Below are 23,116 nucleotides of genomic sequence, written 5' to 3' on the forward strand. Positions count from 1 at the left end.
GTATTTCTAAAATAAATTAAATGAAAGAGAAAATAAGGCCTGGGGCAGATTGGATACTATAATTTTGAATGGTGGGGCAAGCCTGAGAGGCTCTGAGTGGCTGTCTATATAGAATTTACATGCTGGTTTTCTCCCACATCCTAAAGATGTGCAGATAGGTTAATTAGCCACCGTAAATTACCAGTTGTTAATTCCTCTTTAGGTAAGTGTCAGAAAAAATCAAAGGGAAGTGGGTGGGTGTGTGTGGATGAGAGTAAACTGCAGAGGTACAAGGAAATAAGGAGGGGGTGATTGGGACTGATAGGATTACATGAACCTGGCTGAAGTGGCTGTGTAGTGCTGAGCAAGTGGAATTCAAGATCTGTAGTCTAATGACAATGTGAGGGGAAGGTGGTGGTGGTTCACTTGGATACGCAAATCTGTTCCAGCCAAGAGCTGGGGAAGGCGACACAAAGGTTCCTGTCACCAATGCCTTGGTATGTTCTCAGCGACCCAACTGAGGGGTGTGGAGAAGCGAATGAATGTTGATAGGCAGATTAGCACATTAATGATAGAATTTCACAAGAAATGCGATAATATTTTTCTCTCTATTAGGTGTGAAGTCAAAGCTAAAGCGCTTTTCCATGTGGTTCTGTGGGATGAACACGAAACGTGTGGACGCTGCTTTTGTTATGGATGAAGAAAAAAATACTCTCACACTGTACGAGAGTCGCTGCATGCGCTACGTTGTAAATATTAATTTGGTCATTTGTATGTGTTCGACAATCTTCCTTTATGCTTATTTTGCTTGAGACAATAAAATAAATTTATGTTTACAAAGTAACATATCCTAGAAACTCTCAATACAACTGATCTCATGTTGGGTATTATAGGGAGAAAGGTAATACCAAAAATATTATCTTATCTTGAGGTTATGAATGAAGGATGAATTATAATACAGTGTTTAGTAAAGTTTAATAGTTTCTTTCAAATGGGTGTAATTTTTCTCTCGTGTCAGCCAATGTTAAATAAAGATTTAACAAAGAGCCTTCATGAATTTAGAATATTTACTGTAGAACATAGAAAAGTACAGCACAGGAACAGGCCCTTTGGCCCACAATGCTTGTGCCGAACATAATGCCAAGATAAACTAATTAAATTACCTACACTTGATCCATACCCTTCCATTCCCTGCATATCTATGTGCCTATCTAAAAGCCTCTGAAATGCCATTATCATATCTGCCTCTACCCAACCTCTGGCAGCACGTTCCAGGCACCGACCACCTTCTGTGTTAAAAACGGCCTACACATCTAGTTTAAACTTTGTCCCTCTCACCTTAAAGCTATGCCTTCTAGCCTATGACATTTTCACCCAGGGATAAAGCTTCTGACTGCCTCTCCTATATTTGTATTTCCTAGTTTTATAAATGCTTATCAGGTCTCCCCTCAACCTCCGGCATTCTGGAAAAAACAATCCAAGTTTGTCTAACCTTTCCTTGTAGCTAATACTCCCTAATCCAGGCAACATTCTGGCAAACCTCTTCTGCACCCTCTCTAAAGCCTCCACAAACTTCCCATCATGAATAATGCATTCAGGATGGTGTTGAAAACCTTGAAGCTGTGACTGGGGGAGCACACAGAATCCCTGCAGAAGCAGTGCACCACCTCGTAAACAGTCCACTCTCCCACCCCATCTCGAGAATAGTCTCCAGTTACAACATCAGCCTGGGCGCCCATCTCAGAACCCAGAAAACTGGAGCAGAAACATCACCCTGCATCCATGAGGACTGCCTACAACAGAGAAGAGAAATCAATGTAGAAATCTCCAATGCGTCCCTTAGTTTGGAATATTTAACTCGGAAGATGCCTCTGTCATTTAAAATCCTAATAGGCCTGTCCCACTTAGGCCGGCAACTGGAACGGCGACTGTTAGAGAGGAACACACACACACACACACACACACACACAAGCGGGGGGAGCACTGTCTGAGTGAAATTCACACCGTGCAAAGCCAAGGTGATACCACGATGAACAGGAAGGTTAGTGCTGTAATTAAGATGGCTAAAGCACAGTGTACTGCAAGTGTACTGCAAGTCCTTTAAAGAGGGGGGGGGGGGGGGGAGAGAAGAGAAAGAAGAAGAGTGGAGACAACTTTTAAGAAGCTAGAGATACATGGCTGTGAAGCTCGGCGGACATTAACATTACCGGTCGGTTATCCTTGGTTCTGAAAACTACTGTTACCGTTTTTTTTCCCAATGAGCCAATGAAATTCACCAGTCAGTGCCATCTACAACCTACGAGAACCTTCGGCCTCCTGGCAACCCACTGGGACCTCTTGGCAACCATCTACAGCACGAGAATTCTCGCTACTCTCCATGGCGGCTTCATTCTAGTTGCCACTAATTTTTCAACATGTTGAAAAATTTGCGGCGACCATAATGAGGCCGCGGCTAGTTCCCAGAATGCAGGACCTGCTCACGATCATGAAGGCGACTCCCCGGCAACCACCCACGAACACGAGGCGACCATGTGGCGACTGCATAGTATCCTGCAGTCGCCTAAAAATTTGCCTAAGAGGGACAGGCCCACAAGGGAAATATACAGCAGACCATTCAGATGACTTGAAAACTGAAATTGCTGGAAACACTCAGCATGTCTTTGGAGGGAGAAATAGATTTAACATTTCAGGTCAAACACCCTTCACTTTTGATGAGACTGTTTTTCTCTCCAAAATGTTGCCTCTAAAATGCTGCCAAAATAGATGGATTCTTAGAGCAGCTTGTAATGGAGTCGACCAGAGAAAAGGCAATTCTGGATTTAGTGTTGTCCAATGAACCAGATATGATAAGAGAACTCGAGGTAAAGGAACCGCTTGGAGGTAGAGATCGTAATATGATTAGTTTTGACCTACAATTTGAGAAGGAGAACGTTAAATCGGAAGTGTCAGTCATGCATCTGGAGTTTTTCTTATTTGCTGATCGTTCCCTATCAATAAACCGTGCCTGCCTTCTCCCCAAATCCCTTGACTCCACTAGCCTTTAGAGCTCCATCTAACTCTCTCTTAAATCCATCCAGTGACTTGGCCTCCACTGGCCTCTGTGGCAGGGAATTCCATAAATTCACAACTCTCTGGGTGAAAAAGTTTTTTCTCACCTCAGTCTTAAATGACCTCCCCTTTATGCTAAGACTGTGGCCCCTGGTTCTGGGCTCGCCCAACATTGGGAACATTTTTCCTGCATTTATATTGTCCAATCCTTTTATAATTTTATATGTTTCTATAAGATCCCCCCCCTCATACTTCTAAACTCCAGTGAATACAAGCCTAGTCTTTTCAACCTTTCCTCATATGACAGTCCCGCCATCCCTGGGATCAATCTCCTGAACCTACGCTGCACTGCCTCAATCACAAGGATGTCCTTCCTCAAATTAGGAGACCAAAACTGTACACAATACTCCAGATGTGGTCTCACCAGAGCCCTATACAACTGCAGAAGAACCTCTTTACTCCTATACTGAAACTCCTATACTCTTGTTATGAAGGCCAACATTCCATTAGCTTTCTTCACTGCCTGCTGTACCTGGAAACCAACTTTCAGTGACCGGTGTACAAGGATGCCCAGGTCTCGCTGCACCTCCCCCTTACCTAACCCAACCCCATTGAGATAATAATCTGCCCCCTTGTTTTTGTCGCCAAAGTGGATAACCTTACATTTATCTATATTATACTGCATCTGCCACGCATCTGCCCACTCACTCAACCTGTCCAGGTCACCCTGCAACCTCCTAACATCCTCTTCATAGTTCATACTGCCACACAGCTTTGTGTCATCCGCAAACTTGCTAGTGTTGCTCCTAATTCCCTCTTCCAAATCATTAATATACATGGTAAACAGTTGTGGCCCCAACACCGAGCCTTGCGGCACTCCACTAGCCACTGGCTGCCATTCTGAAAAGGACCCGTTCACTCCTACTCTTTGCTTCCGGTCTGCCAACCAATTTTCTATCCATGTCAACACCCTACCCCCAATACCATGTGCTCTAATTTTAGTCACCAGTCTCCCGTGCGGGACCTTATCAAAGGCTTTCTGAAAGTCTAGATACACTACATCCATTGGCACCCCTTCATCCATTTTACTTGTCACATCCTCAAAAAATTCCAGAAGATTAGTCAAGCATGATTTCCCTTTCATAAATCCATGTTAGCTTGGACTAATCCTTTTACTGCTATCCAAATGCCCCATTATTACCACTTTAATAATTGACTCCAGCATCTTTCCCACCACCGAAGTCAGGCTAAGTGGTCTGTAATTCCCCGTTTTCTCTCTCGCTCCTTTCTTGAAAGGTGGGATAACTTTAGCTATCCTCCAATTCACAGGAACTGATCCTGAATCTATTGAACATTGGAAAATGATCACCAATATGTCAACTATTTCTAGAGCCACCTCCCTGAGGACCCTGGGATGCAAACCATCAGGTCCAGGGGATTTATCATCCTTCAGTCCCATTAGCCTACCCAATACTATTTCTCGCCTAATGCAAATTTCTTTCAGTTTCTCTACCTCCTTAGATCCTCTGTCCTCCAGTACATCTGGGAGATTGTTTGTGTCTTCCTTAGTGAAGACAGATCCGAAGTACCTATTCAACTCTTCTGCCATTTCCTTGTTGCCCATAATAATTTCACCCGTGTCTGCCTTCAAGGGACCCACATTTGATTTGCTACTCTTTTTCCCTTAACATATCTAAAGAAGCTTTTACTGTCCTTCTTTATATTCCTGGCCAGCTTCCCTTCGTACGTCATCTTTTCAGCCCGTATTGCCCGTCTTGTTTCCTTCAAAAAATTAGTTGTCCTATGAAAGTTTCCCAATCCTCTGGCTTCTGGCTACTCTTTGCTGTGTTATACACCTTTCCTTTTAGTTTTATTCTATCCCTAACTTCTCTTGTCAGCCACGGTTGCCTCCTACTCCCCTTAGAATCTTTCTTCCTTTTTGGAATGAAATGATCCTGCGTCTTCCAGATTATGCCCAAAAATTCCTGCCATTGCGGTTCCACCGTCATTCCTGCTAGGATCCCTTTCCAGTCTACCTTGACCAACTCCCCTCTCATGCTTTCATAGTCCCCTTTATTCAACTGCATCACTGACACTTCCGATTTAACGTTCTCCTTCTCAAATTGCAGATTAAAACTAATCATATTATGATCACTACCTCCAAGCGGATCCTTTACCTCGAGTTCTCTTTATCACATCTGGTTCATTGGACAACACTAAATCCAGAATTGCCTTTTCTCTGGTCAGCTCCACTACAAGCTGCTCTAAGAATCCATCTTGGAGGCATTCTACAAACTCTCTTTCTTGGGTCCTGAACCAACCTGATTTTCTCAGTCTACCTGCATATTGAAATCCCCCATCACCACAGTGGCATTGCCTTTGTTACATGCCAGTTTTAACTCCTGCTGCAACTTACACCCTACATCCGGGCTACTATTTGGGGGTCTGGAGATAACACCAATTAGTGTCTTCTTGCCTTTACAATTCCTCAACTCAATCCACAGTGACTCTACCTCGTCAGTCCCTATGTCTTCCCTCGCAAGGGACTGAATTCCATCCCTCACCAGGAGAGCTACCCCCCCTCCTCTGCCACCTGCCTGTCCTTTCTATTGGATGTATAACCCTGAATATTAAGTTCCCAGATCCTCCTGCAGCCACGTCTCTGTAATCCCCACAATGTCATATCTACCAACCTCTAACTGAGCCTCAAGCTCATCTACTTTACTTCTTATACTTCACGCATTCATATACAATACTTTTAATTCCTTACGCATCTCACCTTTCACATCGATCCCTATTACACTTGGCCACACTCTCCTATCCCTTTGTGAGCTTCCTTTTCCGTTAATTCTGGGGTCATTGACTATCCCTTTACTCCCTTTCCCTTTAACTCCATCCTCGACTATCCCATTTGGCACCCCACATATTCAGTTTAAAACCACCTGTGTAGCAGTGGCAAACCTGCCTGCCAGAATGCTGATCCCCCACTGGTTAAGATGCAATCCGTCCCTTTTGTACAGTTCCCCCTTACTCCAAAATCGCAGATCCCAGTGATCTAAGAATCTAAATCCCTGCCCCCTGCACCAGTTCATCAGCCACACATTCAGGTCCCGTATCTCCCTGTTCCTGCTCTCGCCAGCACGAGGAACTGGAAGCAAACCGGAATTAACCACCCTGGAGGTCCTGCTTTTCAGCATTTTTCCGAGCTCTCTAAAGTCACGCTGCAGTATATTCATCCCCTTCTTTCTGCCATCGTTTGTGCCAACATGCACTACCACTTCCGGTTGTTCACCTTCACCCTTGAGGATTTTCTGCACTCTGTCCGTGACATCCTGGATCCTGGCACCAGGAAGGCAGCACACCATCCTCGAATCCCATTTGTTCCTGCAGAAACCCCTGTCCGTACCTCTCACAGTGGAGTCTCCAACTACAATGGCGTTGCCTGACATTGGCCTCTTTGGGTTTGGTTCAACAGCCCTTTCTGCTTCGCAAGCCAGTCCGCCGCTCAGTGTGATAACGTCTTCTGTCCCGACAGCTTCTAAGTGGGTGAACCTGTTCACAAGAGGTACAACACCCGGGGACGTTTGCATTTCATGTTTCCCTCCCTTTCCCACCGTCACCCACCTTCTCTCTTCCAGTATCTTAGGTGTAACAATCTTACTGTAGGACTTGTCGAGGAACGACTCAGTTTCTCGGATGAACCTGAGGTCATCCACTTGCTTCTCCAGTTCCCCAACACGGTCCTTCATGAGCTGTACCTGGATCCAATTCTCAGATTTGTAGCAGCCAGAGGCACCAGCAGTGTCCTTGACCTCCCACATATTGCAAGCAACACACTGAATCAGCTTGTTTGACATCTCCTTCTTTCATCTCTCCTTCTCCAGCATTTTGCGTAGCCTCCTCTCCTCAGCCTCCTCGCCAAAGACTCGCACTTTCCTCACAGGGCACTTCGCTCACAAGTCCGCTCCCTCACTGCTGCTCCCTAAGAGCCGTCCTGCTTATATTGACTGATAAATTGCTTAATTTACCAATTTACAAACCAAATTCCTCAGTTTTAAACTGTCTAACTCTCCTCCCACTCGGGCCAGAGCCAATCAGTGCTTTTTCCTGCTTCTCTTTGCTGCTGTTTCTTCAAAATCCACGGGAGATCTGAGTATATATATATATATGTGTGTGTGTGCGTGTGTGCGTGTGTGTGTGTATATATATATATATATATATTAATCCTTTTGGTCATTTTATCAAAAAATCAATTACATTCTTGACATGATTTCCCAAGCATGAGTCCATGCTGACTATCCTTAATTGGCCCTGCAAATAGATTTTGTCTCTCAGAATCCCCTCCCGTTGCTTACCCACTACTGTTGTTAGGTTCACCAATTCCCTGACTTGTTCATGCAGCCCTTCATATATATTTCAGCCAGGCAACAGAACAGAGCAAAATAGGTAACAAATTATGTGCTAAATTAATAGTGGAATCTTAAAATGTGTTATTATAGAGAGCGGGAGAAACTATTCCTAGAAGAATGAAAATGAATTAATGCAGTAAATGATGTTGATAAATTGAGTGACTAAAACACAACAGAAACTTCAAACCAAAGAGTATCTTTGCTTCAAACGTTGGGCAGAGTGCACACTGGGACTTTTCATTGTGATGAATGGCTGCAGTTCACTTTTGAATGTAGCAGTTATAGAATTCTGAAGTGTGGTTCAGTGCCCCTTACTGCAGTGTCTCTTTCTCTCTCTGCACCGTCTAAAGATTAGCAGGTTACTAGTAACAAATACGTCTCTCTGAGATTGAATATTGAAATCCATTGGGCAGCAGAATGGCTTCAATGGTGTTTGCTGTCAGCCATCTATCCATCATCCTGGGCCAGACTGAGAAGTTGGCAACTATGGAGAGGAACTCGCTGTATCTGACCCTGCATGACTTGCAGTGCTTCCTCAACAAGGTAGACATGGCCAGCACCCTGTCAGCTCCTTCTGTTATGGTCCCAGCAGTCAGAAAAGAAGGTCCCTACCTGGGACAAGACAAGGGTTTAGGGGAACTTTAATGGGAAGTGATGCCCAGTCCATCACTTATTTTACAGTAAGACTTAATGTTTCTGTTCAATGTGAATGATGCACAGCCAACGTGACCAAGGTAAGGAGAAGCTGCCAGAATGGCACCTTCACCTTTCAGAACATTCATTTGCTTTTGTTTTGTTCTTTGCTTCAGAACAAAACAAAGAAAAGCTGTAGAATAATATCAGGGAACATCAGTCGGGCCACAGGGAGAAGGACAACTGAATTATGTCACAGAACACTGTGTGACGCCTCTGGGTTATACGACCCTGACATTGCAAATAGGAGTGCTTCAAGTGTCTGTTTCTTAAACCTCTATGGGGAGATGACTTTTGAAGTTGGTGCACAAGCAAATGCATCCTGCAGAAGGCTGGATCACAGAGGGAAATGCTTCCATGGATTTACTTACACAAAGGGCAACCAGCAGTTCTGGCTGCTCTTCACAGGCAGGTCACCTGCTGGCAGAGATCGGTAATGCGCTTCTTGCCTTCTCAGCAGAGGCCCTCGGGTTGCATATTGCAGGAGCTTGCAGAAGATTGTAATTCCTACCCCAGACTGGCCACTCATACCATTTAAAGAATAATTTTAGGAGGGAGGCCTCCAACTTATACATTTAATGTTGCTAATAAGTTAACAAGGACAGCACAGTGGCACAACTGGTGGAGTTACTATCACCCAGCTGCAGAGATCTGGATTCAATCCTGACCTTGGTTGCTGTTGGTCTGGAGTTTGCATGCTCTCTCTACAACTCTGTGTGTTTCCTCCCTGCTCCCTTTTCCTCCCACATGCAGGCTGGTGGGTTAACTGGCCACTGTAAATTGCCTCCAGTGTGTAGGTGAGTAGAATAATCTGGGGGTATTGATGGGAATGTGGGGAGGATATGGATAGGATTTGGTTGGTGTGAACATTTGTGATCCAAAGGGCCTGTTTTCATGCTGTACCTCTCGATAATTCTATAACTATGACCTATAACAAAATTACCCCACAAATTTTGTTGGCAGATCAATATGTGTACAGATTATTTGCGAGCCGATGAAGGGTATTCTCTTTCCACAGATGCTGTCTGATTTGTGAGCATTTCCAGCATATTTTGCTTTTATTTTTGATTTTCAGCATTTGCAGCTTTTGTTTAATTTTATTTTTAAACAGCTTTGGAACTGTGAGACGCCGATCACTGCTATTTCTGGAAATCTGAAATTACCTGGAATGCCGGGAGAATCAACGGAGAAAGATAAGCTCCTGGTATCAGTGCATGACCTTATATCAGAATCAGCCAGTTCTGCTTGGATCAGGAAAGACTGGTTATCTAAAGCTGTTGGTCAATATGGAATTCCATGGAAGCAATGTACTGACATGTTCCTTGTTGAACTTTATCAGAACAGTTTGGAGTAAAAGTACGGAACTGAGAATGATAATGGGATGGAGAATTAGAGTGATCACCTGTGGTGTCTCCTGTCAAGTGTCCACAAAGGGGCTTCATCTGGGAAGAATGTAGGGACCACTGGACAGTGGGAGGGACAAAAACAATTCCCTGAGATGGGGTGAAGGCATGGCTGCCACATTGGTGCTGGTAATGATGCCACTTCATGCAACAGCATTTGTGTCACCTGGGTTCATTCACCTGGTACCCACCTTGCTGCAGGCATCCTCCCTGCTCCCTCTTCCCATCACCCTCTCTGTAGCTTAAAGCATGGTTCTTTTCTCACTTGTCAGTTCCTATGAAGAGTCATTAGCCAGTAAGGTTAACTCTTACTTCTCTCTTTACTGATACTGCCTGACCTGCTGAGCCTTTTCAACATTTTCTGCTTTCTTCCCTCAATATGTTTGCCTGAAATTGGTGTCTGAACAGTTTAAGACGACTTGTTAGAATTGGCTTAAAGTCGGAGCTAAAATATTAGGCAGAATGCAACTCCAGATAAATCACGAACATCCTTGCAATAACATTCTGCCACATAAATTTCAGGCTGAGGATTTTGACATAAAAACATCCAACGAGTTTGTGGCGTTCTCTAGTGTGCTATATCTGCTGCTGATCCTCTCCAGGTGCTTTGATGTGATTTTAATTTGTAGTTTTCCATTTTAACAGAAATTTCTTCTGCATAGATTAGTCTACATCAGTGCATTTGACCCAGAGAGAACAACGCGGAAACAAATTGCAGGTCTGGCAAGTTATGTTAAAGTACCTGTTATTCTGTCACTGGTGAGAAACCATTCCTGGAAGAGGTAGCAACATAGGTTTCTAGACAGATGACTAATGAGTTCTTTGGGTGGCATTGAGGGAGCTATCACAGAATGTTCTACCAAGGGCCAAGTTTAAGTAATGGTTACAGACTTACAGTAATATCAAAAACTGAAATGTAAGAGTTTAAGAAGGAACTGCAGATGCTGGAAAATTGAAGGTACACAAAAATGCTGGAGAAACTCAGCGGGTGCAGCAGCATCTATGGAGCGAAGGAGATAGGCAACGTTTTTGGCCGAAACCCTTCTTCAAGGTTTCGGCCCGAAATGTTGCCTATCTCCTTCGCTCCATAGATGCTGCTGCACCCGCTGAGTTTCTCCAGCATTTTTGTGTATCACTGAAATGTAAGAGGTGTGATAAAGAAGATTCCAGATGACACAAAAATGGTAATGTAATTGAGAGCGAGAAGGAGAGCTTCTGACTGGGGAAGTATATTGGCCAGCTGGTCAGTTAGGCTGAAATGTGGCAACTGAAGTTTAAGCTGGAGAAGTGTGCGGCATTGTATGTGGGGAGGTGCAGTGAGACAAGGGAATAGACAATGACTGGGAAGATGTAGGTGATGTGAAGGAACTGAGAGACCTTGACAATGAGGATTCATAGACTCTTACAGATATCAGGACAGGTGCAAAAGTATTTAAAAAGACAACGACATACACATTAGCGGTATTATACGCTGTGCCAGCTCCATCATTTGATAAGATTGCACCAGATCTGTTTGCAGCAACTGCATTTCCTGAATTCCAGTAACCTTTTGTTATGGTGAAAGGTGAAAGGATGTCACTGATGCATTTTGCTGTGTGTCACCATAGAATTACCTACACTTGTTATAACAAGAACAGCTATTTATATTCTGATGAGTCTAAAATCAGTGAGGATTAATCAAAGAATGAATAGTTAAAAGGGGAGGTCCTGACTGACTTATTGGACTAAATTTATTTTTAAAAGGAGCTACGTGTGTAAATGAGGTTCATGTAATCAACGTAGTTTACATGACTTTGGCAGGGTCCCATATGGGAACACTGGTTCAAATGGTTAGGTCCTATGGGATCCAAGGCAAGTTGCCAAATTGGATCCAAAAGCGGCTTGAGAAAAAGAAGCACAGGTTGATGGTGGAAGGTTTCTTTAGCAAATATACGTTTGTCACCAGTGATGTATGTACCACAAGGATCAGAGCTGGGACTCTATTGACTATCATATATGCATTAACAATTTGTAAATTAAAGTAATTTGAAGGATTAGTAAATTTGAAGATGACATACAAATTGTTGCGGAGAGAGCCCTCCACTACTTGATTGGCTGGTAAATTGGGCAGAGCAATGACAGCTGGAACTTAATTGTAATAAATGCAATAAATTACATGTTGTGAGGATTAGAAGGGTAGGGTCCACACAATGAATGGCAGGGTTGTAGAGCATATTGAGAAATAGGATCCCTGAAGGGAGCGGCACAGGCAGATAAGGTGGTGTTTAGTTTTGAGATACGGTGTGAAAACAAGCCCTCTGCCCACCGAAACAACGCCGACCATTGATCACCCTTTCAACTAGTTCTATGTTATCCGAGATAGACACAAAATGCTGGAGTAACTCAGCGGGACAGGCATCATCTCTAGAGAGAAGGAATGGGTGACGTTTCGGGTCGAGACCCTTCTTCAGACATCAGTTTTCATGCACTATGTTATCCCAGTTTTGCATCCTAAACATTAAGGACAATTTAGAGAAGACAATTAACCTACAAACTTGCATGTCTTTGGAATATGGGAAGAAGCCGAAGCACCCAGAGAAAATCTATGCGGTCACAAGGGGAACTTGCAAACTCCACACAGAGAGCACAAGTAATCAGGATCGAACCTGGGTCTCTGGTATTGTGAGGCAGCAGTTGTGCCACCCTTAAAACCATTAAGGGATCATGGTCCTCATTAGTAAGGCAGGGGATAGTAGAAGGAGAGTGGGGGGGGGGGGGGGAGAGATGACATGGTACAACTATATAAAAGACCCAAACACTTGGAGTACTCATACTGTGTACAGTTCTAGTCACCACACTATGGTGTCAAAGTTCATCTTTTAAAAAGCCGCAAGCAACAAACTGGTTAAAGGTAAACCAAGGCAATCTTTAATCGACTGGTCAGACGGGAGTGCCAACATCTACAATGAGCACAAACGTTGCTCAGTGCATCTCCGGCTCCACTCACAAAACAAAGGAAAGTTAGTGCAATTATACATTTTTCATATCAGTAAAACACTCCTACCAAGTCTGAATATGGCATGACTGAAAGATTCTATAGCCTTACAGAATATAGGAAAAGCTGGGTCCAAATCAAGCTCATCCAATAACAAGTTATTACTCATCTCTGGAGAGTCAGTTATTTTTTTCAATCTTGGTTTCTTTATGGCCTTGAAAGAAGCACATGTTATTACGCAGGTTTCCATCTTAATGTCTTTATTAAAAAGACAACCTGTCCTCCATATTGTGTTCCTTATCATTCTTTTGTTATACTTTTGTAGAAGAACGACTCCATTTTGTAAACTATATTAGATTTGACTATTAGCTCTTTTAATGGGAAGAATGTGATTACACTGGGGAGAATACAAACAATACTGACAAGGTAAAGGATACTTTCAGTTATGAGGAGAGGCTGTGCTTGTCTTCCTTGAAGTGGAGGAGGTTCAGATGGGAGCAGATAGATCAGTGCAGATAGAGAGGATGTTGAGAAAGCTCGAAGACCAGAGGGCATAATGTTAATGTAACAGACGGGAGGATTTGAGTGGATCTAAGGGTGATCAGATTCTGGAGGACAGGAGAATAACTAATGTTGTTCCTTTCTTTAAATGAGATAGAGAGAATCCAGGGGATTATAGGCTGGTTTGGTTCATGTCAGCGGCAGTGAAGCTATTGGAGACTATTCTTTGGGATAGAATTTCTTCGCCTTTTGAAGAAAATACGTTAATTAGACCGCATTTGGAGTTTTGCTTGCCATTCTGGTCGCCCCATTACAGGAAAGATGTGGAGTCTTTGGAAATGTGCAGAGGAGATTTACCAGAAGGATTAGTGGGTTTTAGCTACAGGGAGCTGTTGGACTTACTTGGATTGTTTTCTCTAGATTGCAGAAGGTTTTATATATTCCTATCAGGTCTGATATAAGTATATAAACTTGAGGCATGGATAAGATAAACAGAACCATTTTCCCAGGGTGACTAAATCACATACTAGAGTGCATAATTTAAGGTATAGAAAGGAACTGCAGATGCTGGTTTAAATTGAAGATAGACACAAAACGCTGGAGTAACTCAGTGGGCCAGGCAGCATCTCTGGAGAGAAGGAATAGATGACGTTTCGGGTCAAGACCTTTCTTCAGACTGAACTTTAAGGCAGGTGAGAGGCAAAGTTTAAAGGATATGTGTGGGCCAAGTTTTTTTTAAACACAGAGGGTGTTGAGTGACTGGAACATGTGCTGCCAGAGGTTATTGCTGAGGTAGATATGATGGTGGCATTTGAGGCGTTTGGATTAGCATACGGGAATGCAGGGAATAGATATGGATTATGTGCAGGCAGATAGAAGTTGGTTTTGGTGTTATATTCGGCACAGACATTGTGGGCTGAAGGGCCTGATCGTGTGCTGTACAGTTATGATCTATGATTTCTAATCTAAACTACTTTTTTCATTCTGCAGAATATTATGAGACATTGTTCCACAAATTGCACGCTCAGTACCAGGAAATGCCTATCATGGGATTGCTGCTGATGTATTCAAATCACTATGTCCACCTGCTTGAGGTGAGTCCAGCAGGCAGTGCACAGTCACTCCCAGTGCACTCTGCAAATTTGGCCTCAAGCATCTGGGGGCCCATGTCTAAGATGGGAGAAGGACAGGTGTTGACTACGGGTGCTGTCTGTGTGGAGTTTGAACGTTCTCCCTGTGACCGCGTGGGTTTTCTCCGAGATCTTCGGTTTCCTCCTACACTCCAAAGACATACAGGGTTAATTGGCCTGGGTTTGTATACTTGGTTTAAGCCTACATTGTCCCATGTGTGTGTAGGCTTGTGTTGTGTAGACAGATGAAGAACCTGCCCCACATAGTTACACTCACAGAAACAGACCTTGCAGACAATGTGCCCATCTCCTCCACTGCAATCACTGTGTACATTCTGTACCACACATAGCACGGACATATCAGGGGTAACGGGCCGTGGGGGAGGGTGCAGCACTGGTGTACACGGGGGGGGGGGGAGGGGGGGGGGCTGAAGGAGCTCAACAGGTCAGGCAGCATCTGTGGAGGGAAATTGACACATGGTGTTCGAGGTCAGGCCCTTCCGACTGATGGTGAGGGAAATGAAAGCTGGAAAAATGATGAAGGGATGCAGCAAAGCCTGGCAAGTGATACGTGGATGCAGATCATCGATTGGCCAATGGATGGAGTAAGTGACAAAGACTAGAGGTGAATAGGAGATAAAAGGGCTTGAGATAAGGAAACAAGAGGAGGAGTGAACTGGCAAACCTTGTGGAGGGGGGAAAGAGAACAGTGGGAGCAGGGTTGAGGGGGAATAAAAAGGAAATATAGGATTTGAATGGGAGGAGTAGAAGCTGAGTGCAAGGTGGAGGTATAAAGGAACAGGGTGGCAGGGTAGTGGGAGAACTGTGTGTGGTGAGATGGGAAAGAGAAGAGTGGTCAGGGGAGGAAATTGCTCAAAATAATAATAATAATAATAATAATAATAATAATGTTTATTTATATAGCACTTTTCAACAAAACCAGTATTTGAACCAAAGTGCTTATAAGAATTCAATGTTTATGCCATTGGATTGGAGGCTACATAGAAGAATGAGCTGTTCTTCTAATTTGTATGTGGTCTCACTCTGGCAATGTGTAAGTGATCAGACTTTTTGTTGGAGATGGACATTGGTGAACACTTTTGTGAGAAAATCCTACTTGCCACTTCCCACCTCATCCCAGAACATTGCTCAAGCCTTGTTGCATGACACGGGCTGCTTCCTTCATTTACGAGTTGCAAATGGGATTGAAGATTATGTAATCAATTAATATCCCCACTTTTGCCCTTATGATGGAAGGTGCTGAAGATGGTATGGCCAACACGTTGCTCTGAAGAACGCCTTGCTCTCCCTGGAACTCCTTCGTTTGTTCATCCCTTCCCACCCAATCTGCCTCCTCCATAAGCACCTCATAAGATGCAATACCTGTCCCTAACGCTGTTCTCTCACTTCTACCCAGGAACCCCAATAACCTTCCAGTTTTTGACAAAGGACCTCTTGCAACTCTTCCACACCAAATTTTCCCAGTATTTACCAAGCACGTGTCCAAAGTGTGATGGAAAAATCCATTTGCCTGGGTGGGTTCAGCTGCAAAAACTCCCAAGAAACATGAGCAGGACAAAGTAATCTGCTCGATTGGCTGCCCATCCAGCCCCCTGAACATGGTTCTGATGACCTTTTTTCTCTTGTTAATTCCAGTCTTCCATTGACATGCTTTATTCTGTTATCCGGGATCTTGCCACCCCACAGCCTGAAGATGGGTGAGTGTTCCTTGCTGTCTTTGCTGATTGAATTGCTGAACTACTTTATTTGGCTGAAACATTTATGATCAGGCATTGAAACTGCTGGGTGTGATGTCTGGATGTTTCTGATGGCCCACTTGTTCCCACCAACACTCTGCCCTCACCTGCCCGGCTGCAGGTCCCCAAGGGGGCCTCCGCTCTCTTCCGCCAACGACACTCTCCCCTCCCCCAACTCTATAACCCCCTTTATATTGACAATAGCTGTGCCTTCCACATTGTCCAAGCTCCTGGACCTAGGAATCAGCACGTCTCTCATTCTATGGAGGCCCACACTCTGTTACACGCAGGCCCACTCTATTACGAGCAGACGCACTCTCTGTGGCAGGCATGCCCTTGCTCAGTTATACACAGACCCACACACTATTACACATAGACCCACAGTCTGTTACATGCAGGCTCATGCCCTGTTATATGCATGCCCACTCTCTGTCTCTGGTGAATTTATTATGGGGAGCAAGGAAATGGCAGGAATTAAACAGGTACTTTGGATCTGTCTTCACTAAGGAGGAGACAAACAATCTTCCTGGTGTACTATTGGCCAGAGGATCTGGGGTGACGGAGGAACTGAAGGAAATTCACATTAGGCAGGAAATGGTATTGGGTAGACTGATGGGACTGAAGGCTGATAAATCCCCAGGGCCTGATGGTCTGCATCCCAGGGCACTTATGGAAGTGGCTCTAGAAATCGTGGACGCATTGGTGATAATTTTCCAATGTTCTATAGACTTAGGATCAGTTCTTGTGGATTGGAGGGTAGCTAATGTTATTCCGCTTTTTAAGAAAGGCGGGAGAGAGAAAACAGGGAATTATAGACCAGTTAGCCTGACATCGGTGGTGGGGAAGATGCTGGAGTCAATTATAAAAGATGAAATAGCGGCACATTTGCATAGCAGTTACAGGATTGGTCCGAGTCAGCATGAATTTACAATGGGGAAATCATGTTTGACTAATCTTCTGGAATTTATTTAGGATGTAACTAGGAAAATGGACAAGGGAGAGCCAGTGGATGTGGTGTACCTGGACTTTCAGAAAGCATTTGATAAGGTCCCACATAGGAGATTAGTGGGCAAAATTAGGGCACATGGAATCGCGGGTAGAGTGCTGACATGGATAGAAAATTGGTTGACAGACAGGAAACAAAGAGTAGGGATTAACGGGTCTTTTTCAGAATGGCAGGCAGTGACTAGTGGGGTACTGCAAGGCTCGGTGCTGGGACCACAGCTATTTACAATATATATCAATGATTTAGATGAAGGGATTGAAAGTAACATTAGCAAATTTGCAGATGACACAAAGCTGGGTGGCAATGTGAACTGTGAGGAGGATGCTGTGAGAATGCAGGGTAACTTGGACAGGTTGGGTGAGTGGGCAGATGCATGGCAGATGCAGTTTAATGTGGATAAATGTGGGGTTATCCACTTTGGTAGCAAAAACTGGAAGGCAAATTACTATCTAAATGATGTCAAGTTGGGAAAAGGGAAAGTGCAATGGAACCTGGGGGTCCTTGTTCATCAGTCAATGAAAATAAGCATGCAGGTACAGCAGGCAGTGAAGAAAGCGAATGGCATGTTGGCATTTATAACAAGAGGAGTTGAGTATAGGAGCATAGAGGTCCTCTGCAGTTGTATAGGGCCCCAGTGAGACCATACCTGGAGTATTGTGTGCAGTATTGGTCCCCTAATTTGAGGAAGGACATTCTTGCTATTGAGAGAGTGCAGCGTAGTTTTACAAGGTTAATTCCCAGGATCGGCGGGACTGTCATATGCTGAGGGAAAGGAGTGGCTGGGCTTGTATACTCTGGAGTTTAGAAGGATGAGAGGATATCTTATTGAAACATATAAGATTATTAAGGGTTTGGACACGCTAGAGGCAGGAAACATGTTCCCGATGTTGGGGGAGTCCAGAACCAGGGGCCACAGTTTATGAATAAGGGGTAACCATTTAGAACGGAGACGAGGAAACACTTTTTCTCACAGAGAGTTGTGAGTCTGTGGAATTATTTGTCTCAGAGGACAGTGGAGGCCAGTTCTCTGGATACTTTCAAGAGAGAGCTAGATAGGGCTCTTAAAGATAGCGGAGTCAGGGGATATGGGGAGAAGGCAGGAACGGGGTACTGATTGTGGATGATCAGCCATGATCACATTGAATGGCGGTGCTGTCTCGAAGGACCGAATGGCCTACTCCTGCACTTATTGTCTATTGTCTATTGTCTACACTAAAATCTACTCCCAGTTTCATGCAGGCCTCGCCGTTAAGCCTGCTTCTGCCCTGAGTTCCTTTACAGTAGTGCTGACTCGATGGATGATCAGATTCGGGGGTTGACTGTGGATAGGTTTACCTCTGGTTTTACAACCTTAAGCTAATATAACTCATTGCTCTACTTCTTAAAGTTGCCTCCTCCTACCTCTAGGGTGGTTCAGTCAGACATGAGAATCCTTGTTTTGTCGCATAACATCCCAGATCGTCTGTATCGCCAGTGGCTGCAGCGACCGATAAATATGCCTGTCACATTAATCATGGACACTTCCGAGATAGAGTCAGTGGAGAAACTGGTCCCTGAGTGCCTCATTCTTCTGCTGAAGCTGGGAAATTTCATCCTGCAAAATCCAAAGGTCAGTTCCAATTTACAATCGGATATTGGATGAGTGCCAGGAACATGCTTGATGTCCCGGCGATCACTTTCTTTGTGAAATTACTGCTGGGTCATACAGTCCTCACTCCAGCTTGCCGGTGATCGGGAATATGGACACTTCACTCTCCGTACTGCTGAAACACTGCAGTGAGGTGAACCTTGTTTTCGGCGCACTGCCGTGTCAAGAGACATCCTATCTTTTCCACCACCTTGGAATGACATTACTACATTCCCATCGCTTGCCCTTAATGGATGCATAGGGAGCATAGGCTCGGGATGAAGGGATGAGTTGGTAGTCTAGAGAATAGGGAGTATAATTGGTTTGGGACAGGATGCTATTCAGTCTATTGACCAATGTAGAGCAATCTATCCCATTGTATCAGACCTCTGCAGATTTTTCTTCACCACCGTGAGATCCAGGATTCTGTGTTAATGTATTTTATTGCCTAATTTTAATCCTTGTCCCACTGTCCTTGCCCCTCAGATCTTCAAAACCGCCTCACTATTTACTGCACCTGAGTCTATTGTGATTTTGTACATCATGACCGCATGAGACAATGATTTTCATGGAGAATAGATCGGCCAATCCCCAACCTCCTATCTGAAAGATGAGAGCACTTTGCCCAGCCATAGGAATGTTCCAGCACTGTGATCATTTACTTTGTTTATTTATGCAGACAGGATGGAAGAGGTCATTTGACCATTGGATCCATGCTAGCACATGGGGAAACAAACCCATGGTCCCAACTCCCCTTGGTTCACAGTACCTTGCAACACCCTCTTACAAAGCTCTGTTTTTGCCATTAACCTATTATACGGGGTGATGTACAGCAGCCAAGTATTTTACTGGCCTTTGTCCAGATGTAGAAGAAATCTGTGGCGCTCAGAAAACCCACAGTCGCATGGATAATGTACAATCTCCATGCTGATGGTGCCCGATGTTGGGATTGAACCAGGGTCTCTGCAGCTGTGTGGCAGTGACGGCCTGCACTGAATTATTAATCTAAGATGAAGATGATTATGGCACCAGAGACCCGGGTTCGATCCTGACTATGGGTGCTGTCTGTATGGAGTTTGTACGTTCTCCCCCGTGACAGCATGGGTTTTCTTTGAGATCTTCGGTTTCCTCCCACACTCCAAAGACGTACAGGTTAGTAGGTTAATCGGTTTGGTGTGAATTGTCCCTGGTGTGTGTAGGATAGCGTTAATGTGTGGGGATCGCTGGTCGATGCGGACTTGGTGGGCCGAAGGGCCTGTTTCCGTGCTGTATCTCTAAACTAAAATGAAGGAATCTCTGGTTGCTGAACACTCCAATAAGGAATGGTCAGTGTTAGATATCAGCTCTCAAAGATCACAGACATTTAAACAAGGACCAGAATTCCAGTGGTCTGTGGTTCTCCCACAGAAAGCAGCTTGGCTGTGAGTCGCAGGGCATTGGTTGGGTGGAACATAGTCCAAAGAGACAACAGCAGCTGGGGGATATGTGTGAGAAAATTCTTCCACTGGGTCAAGATTGTTTGGAATCTTCCATGAACCTGGCATCTGGAACCTGCTTTATTGATTGTTCGAGGGATTTTACTGTTGCACCTCATTGACTGAAGCTACTTACCTGTCTCGTGATTCCTGTTTTATCTTTATCCTATCTTTGGTATCCCTCAAAATCCAATGCTCCCTGAATATATTACCTTTCACTTTTGCCTTCACCAGTACATGTTGGTCCTAAGGTTTAGTATTTCTCCTTCAAATGCTTCCCACTGTGCAGACATAGACCTACCTGCAAGAGGATGCTTTAATCTAGTTGTCATGTCCTATCTCATTTTAATAAAATTGTCCCCCCCCCCCCCCCCTCCAATTTAAGATCTATTACTAATATATCCCTACCTTTCCATAACCACTCTGGACATGCACCAATGCACCTATTAATTTTCTATCTCTCAACTTCTGAAGCTCCACAAGTTTCTAAGTTGGCGGACGACACTAAGCAGGTGGCACGGTAGATAGCAATGAGGGTTAGCAATCTTGATCAGCTGGCCAAGTGGGCTTTAGGAACGGATAATGGATGTTAATGCAGATGAATACAACATGTTGTATTTTGGGAAGTCAAATTTGCCCAAATTTAGAACTTCACAGCCCTCTGTGCATGAAAAATCCCCGTCCCTCTGAGTGACAATATCCCTCATCATCTCCATTCCTATTATGTTGTCGATCCTTTTAATTTGCAAAATCAATTTCCTTACTATGTTCCATTAAGTTTATATAAAAAGCCAGCCAGTTAACAGTGACTGTTTTCTGCTCCCTTGTGTAGAAGACCATCACCAAGCCAAACCTCTCCGTGTCTGATGAAGTCCGACACTTGATCATCAAGGAGAACACCATCAAGCATCTATGTGGCAGTTCCGACCTCATGAGCCCACAGAGATTCCTCGAGCTCTATGAGAAATCGACACATGTTATCTTAGGCTCAGGTAGATTTTTCATTAGTCATGGCTATGAATCTGGAGATGAATGTTTTGCCTTAAAGTGCAGATACCGCTGGAGAGCCCCAGTGGAGGGCAGCTAAGTGCTTAAAAAAAACAAGCATTTGTTGCCGCAAAATTCCAATCTATCCCCGTCATGGTTTTATTTCAGCCTCCTGCACGCCATGGAATAAAGTCCTTGCCTGCCTGATCTCTCCCGATAACTCAGGCCCTGGTCCTGGCAACATCCTCATAAATCTTCGCTGCACTTTTCCCAGCTTAATGGCATCTTTCCTATAGTGGGATGATCAAAAGCGAATAGGATACTCTGCAGGTAGACAAAAATGCTGGAGAAACTCAGCGGGTGAGGCAGCATCTATGGAGCAAAGGAAATAGGCAACGTTTTGGGTCAAAACCCAGTTTCTCCAGCATTTTTGTCAACCTTCGATTTTCCAGCGTCTGCAGTTCCTTTGGGCACAATACTCTGCATGTGGCCTCACCAACGTCTTGTACAACTGTAACAAATTCTAGACTCAAGTCCGTGCCAGATGAAGGCCAATGTGCTAAAAGCCTTCCTCACCACCCGATCCACCTGTAACGCCTCAGGGAACTATGTACATATTCCTAGATTCCTCTGCTTTACAACACTCCTCAGGGCCCTACCATTCACTGTGAAGGTCTTGACCTGGTTTCACTTTACAAAGTACAACATCTCTCATTAAATATCATTCATTCGTTTATCTGAATTAAACTCCGTTAGCCATTCCCACTTACCCAGCTGATGCAAATCCTTTAGTAATTATTAATAACCATCTACGATACCATGTATTTTCATGTCATCTGCAAACTTACTAGTCAGGCCTTGTGCATTCTCTTCCAAATTGTTGATATCGCTTACAAACAATTCATGTACCAATCATTCTGTCCAGAATGTGTCTCATTCCCCTGCAGTAAATGTAATTGCCAAGATGAGTTTTGCTAATTCTTTGCTTTTGATCTGCAGAAATTGTTTGGCCAACTCCTCTTCATCTGTTTCTCGGTGGTTAGTGAATTCCTTTTGGCTCTGTATTGTCAACACGCTGCATCTGATGAAGTACGTCAGCGGAATGCTTGTAGTTTTTCACGTATATGTATCAGCTTGCAATTAAATAAAAGAACTTCTCTTAAAACATCTACATTATCATGCCTCACTGTGAGTGAATTGTAAGAGTTGAATTCCACTCAGAGTTGACCACATATACAACGGGAAGTGAAATATCTGTTTTGGTCTGGTGCATGAGGCGATAGACCTCACACACATCCATTCTCATTTCCTGTTTAAATGCTGCAAACTATTTTATTTCAACAGATTTGTCTTCACAATAATGAAAACACTATATCTTGAGCACCTTCTTCCTGCAGTCAGCTGTAAATGACATGCTGTCTGTACAAAATTTATCATAGGGATAATAAGCCTTTTTTTTTTTAACAACTTCAGTGTTTTGAGTTTGACTTTCTATTTTATATAGTACCAGATGCCATCAAAACAAAGACAGTACAGTAATCTGATTTGGTTGCCCTTTCAGGCTCCCACTCAGTGTTCCCTTTTTACATACTGCTTATGCGCCAACTCCTATAGACACTGGACTGTACCTCTTGCCCGCTGTCCCTTCTGAAGTCATCAAGTCCCCTCCGCTGGCTCCCTTCCTGGATCAACCCTAAGCCTTCCATTTCTGCAATGCCTGTTCCCAGCCTTTGCCCCACTTTGGCAGCACTATCCTCTGCTGAGACCAGGTTTTGTGATGTGCTGTTCAGGACGTTCAGAGCTTTTGAACCCCACATCACCATGAGTTCCTTCTTCAAGCACTCAACTCATTCCATGTTTGATTCAGCTCATTCAGTAATTCTGTAGATGCATGTCTTGATGACAAAGATTTCTTCTCACAGTCTTAACCTCTCCATCAGTTTTTCTCTGTTAATCTTTAATCACCCCGTAACAGTGCCTCATGGTGAGCCTTTTGCCTCTGCCCTTGCCTGTGGATTCTTGTCATGCATGGCATAGCTGTTGTCCTGTCACTTCCATGAAGTGGCTCTCTTGTACTGTGCAAGCACATCATGGACTCTACCTCTGAATCACTGGCCGTCAAAGTAA

The 23,116-nt window shown here is 44.1% G+C and overlaps 2 protein-coding genes across 5 annotated transcripts in view; both read left to right on the top strand.

Annotated features, from left to right (window-relative positions):
- Positions 1 to 1,018, top strand: part of LOC129706845 (sodium/myo-inositol cotransporter 2-like) — a 69,866-nt gene extending 68,848 nt beyond the window's left edge. For all 4 annotated transcript variants that reach the window (XM_055651401.1, XM_055651400.1, XM_055651402.1 and 1 more), the window contains one exon: positions 595 to 1,018. In XM_055651401.1, the coding sequence (XP_055507376.1) occupies positions 595 to 791 (197 nt within the window). In that variant the 3' untranslated portion in view covers positions 792 to 1,018. The remainder of the gene's footprint in view (positions 1 to 594) is intronic.
- Positions 1,019 to 7,741: 6,723 nt separating this feature from the next.
- On the top strand, positions 7,742 to 22,351 carry LOC129706857 (testis-expressed protein 47-like). The gene is made up of 7 exons (XM_055651428.1): positions 7,742 to 7,979; positions 10,178 to 10,250; positions 13,998 to 14,101; positions 15,794 to 15,855; positions 18,308 to 18,509; positions 20,835 to 20,994; positions 21,989 to 22,351. The coding sequence occupies exons 1-7, from the start codon at positions 7,854 to 7,856 to the stop codon at positions 22,030 to 22,032; spliced, it is 771 nt and encodes a 256-aa protein (XP_055507403.1). The 5' UTR covers positions 7,742 to 7,853; the 3' UTR covers positions 22,033 to 22,351.
- Positions 22,352 to 23,116: the final 765 nt, after the last annotated feature.

This window comes from Leucoraja erinacea, chromosome 20 (genome assembly GCF_028641065.1).
Source record: "Leucoraja erinacea ecotype New England chromosome 20, Leri_hhj_1, whole genome shotgun sequence".
NCBI classification, from domain to species: Eukaryota; Metazoa; Chordata; class Chondrichthyes; order Rajiformes; family Rajidae; genus Leucoraja; species Leucoraja erinaceus.

Coding starts and splice junctions, on each gene's coding strand:
- LOC129706857 (XM_055651428.1), top strand. CDS start 7,854: ATGGCTTCAATGGTGTTTGCTGTCAGCCATCTATCCATCATCCTGGGC. Junction 10,251..13,997: donor AACGCGGAAACAAATTGCAG/GTCTGGCAAGTT, acceptor TTCATTCTGCAG/AATATTATGAGACATTGTTC. Junction 20,995..21,988: donor ACATGTTATCTTAGGCTCAG/GTAGATTTTTCA, acceptor TTTGATCTGCAG/AAATTGTTTGGCCAACTCCT.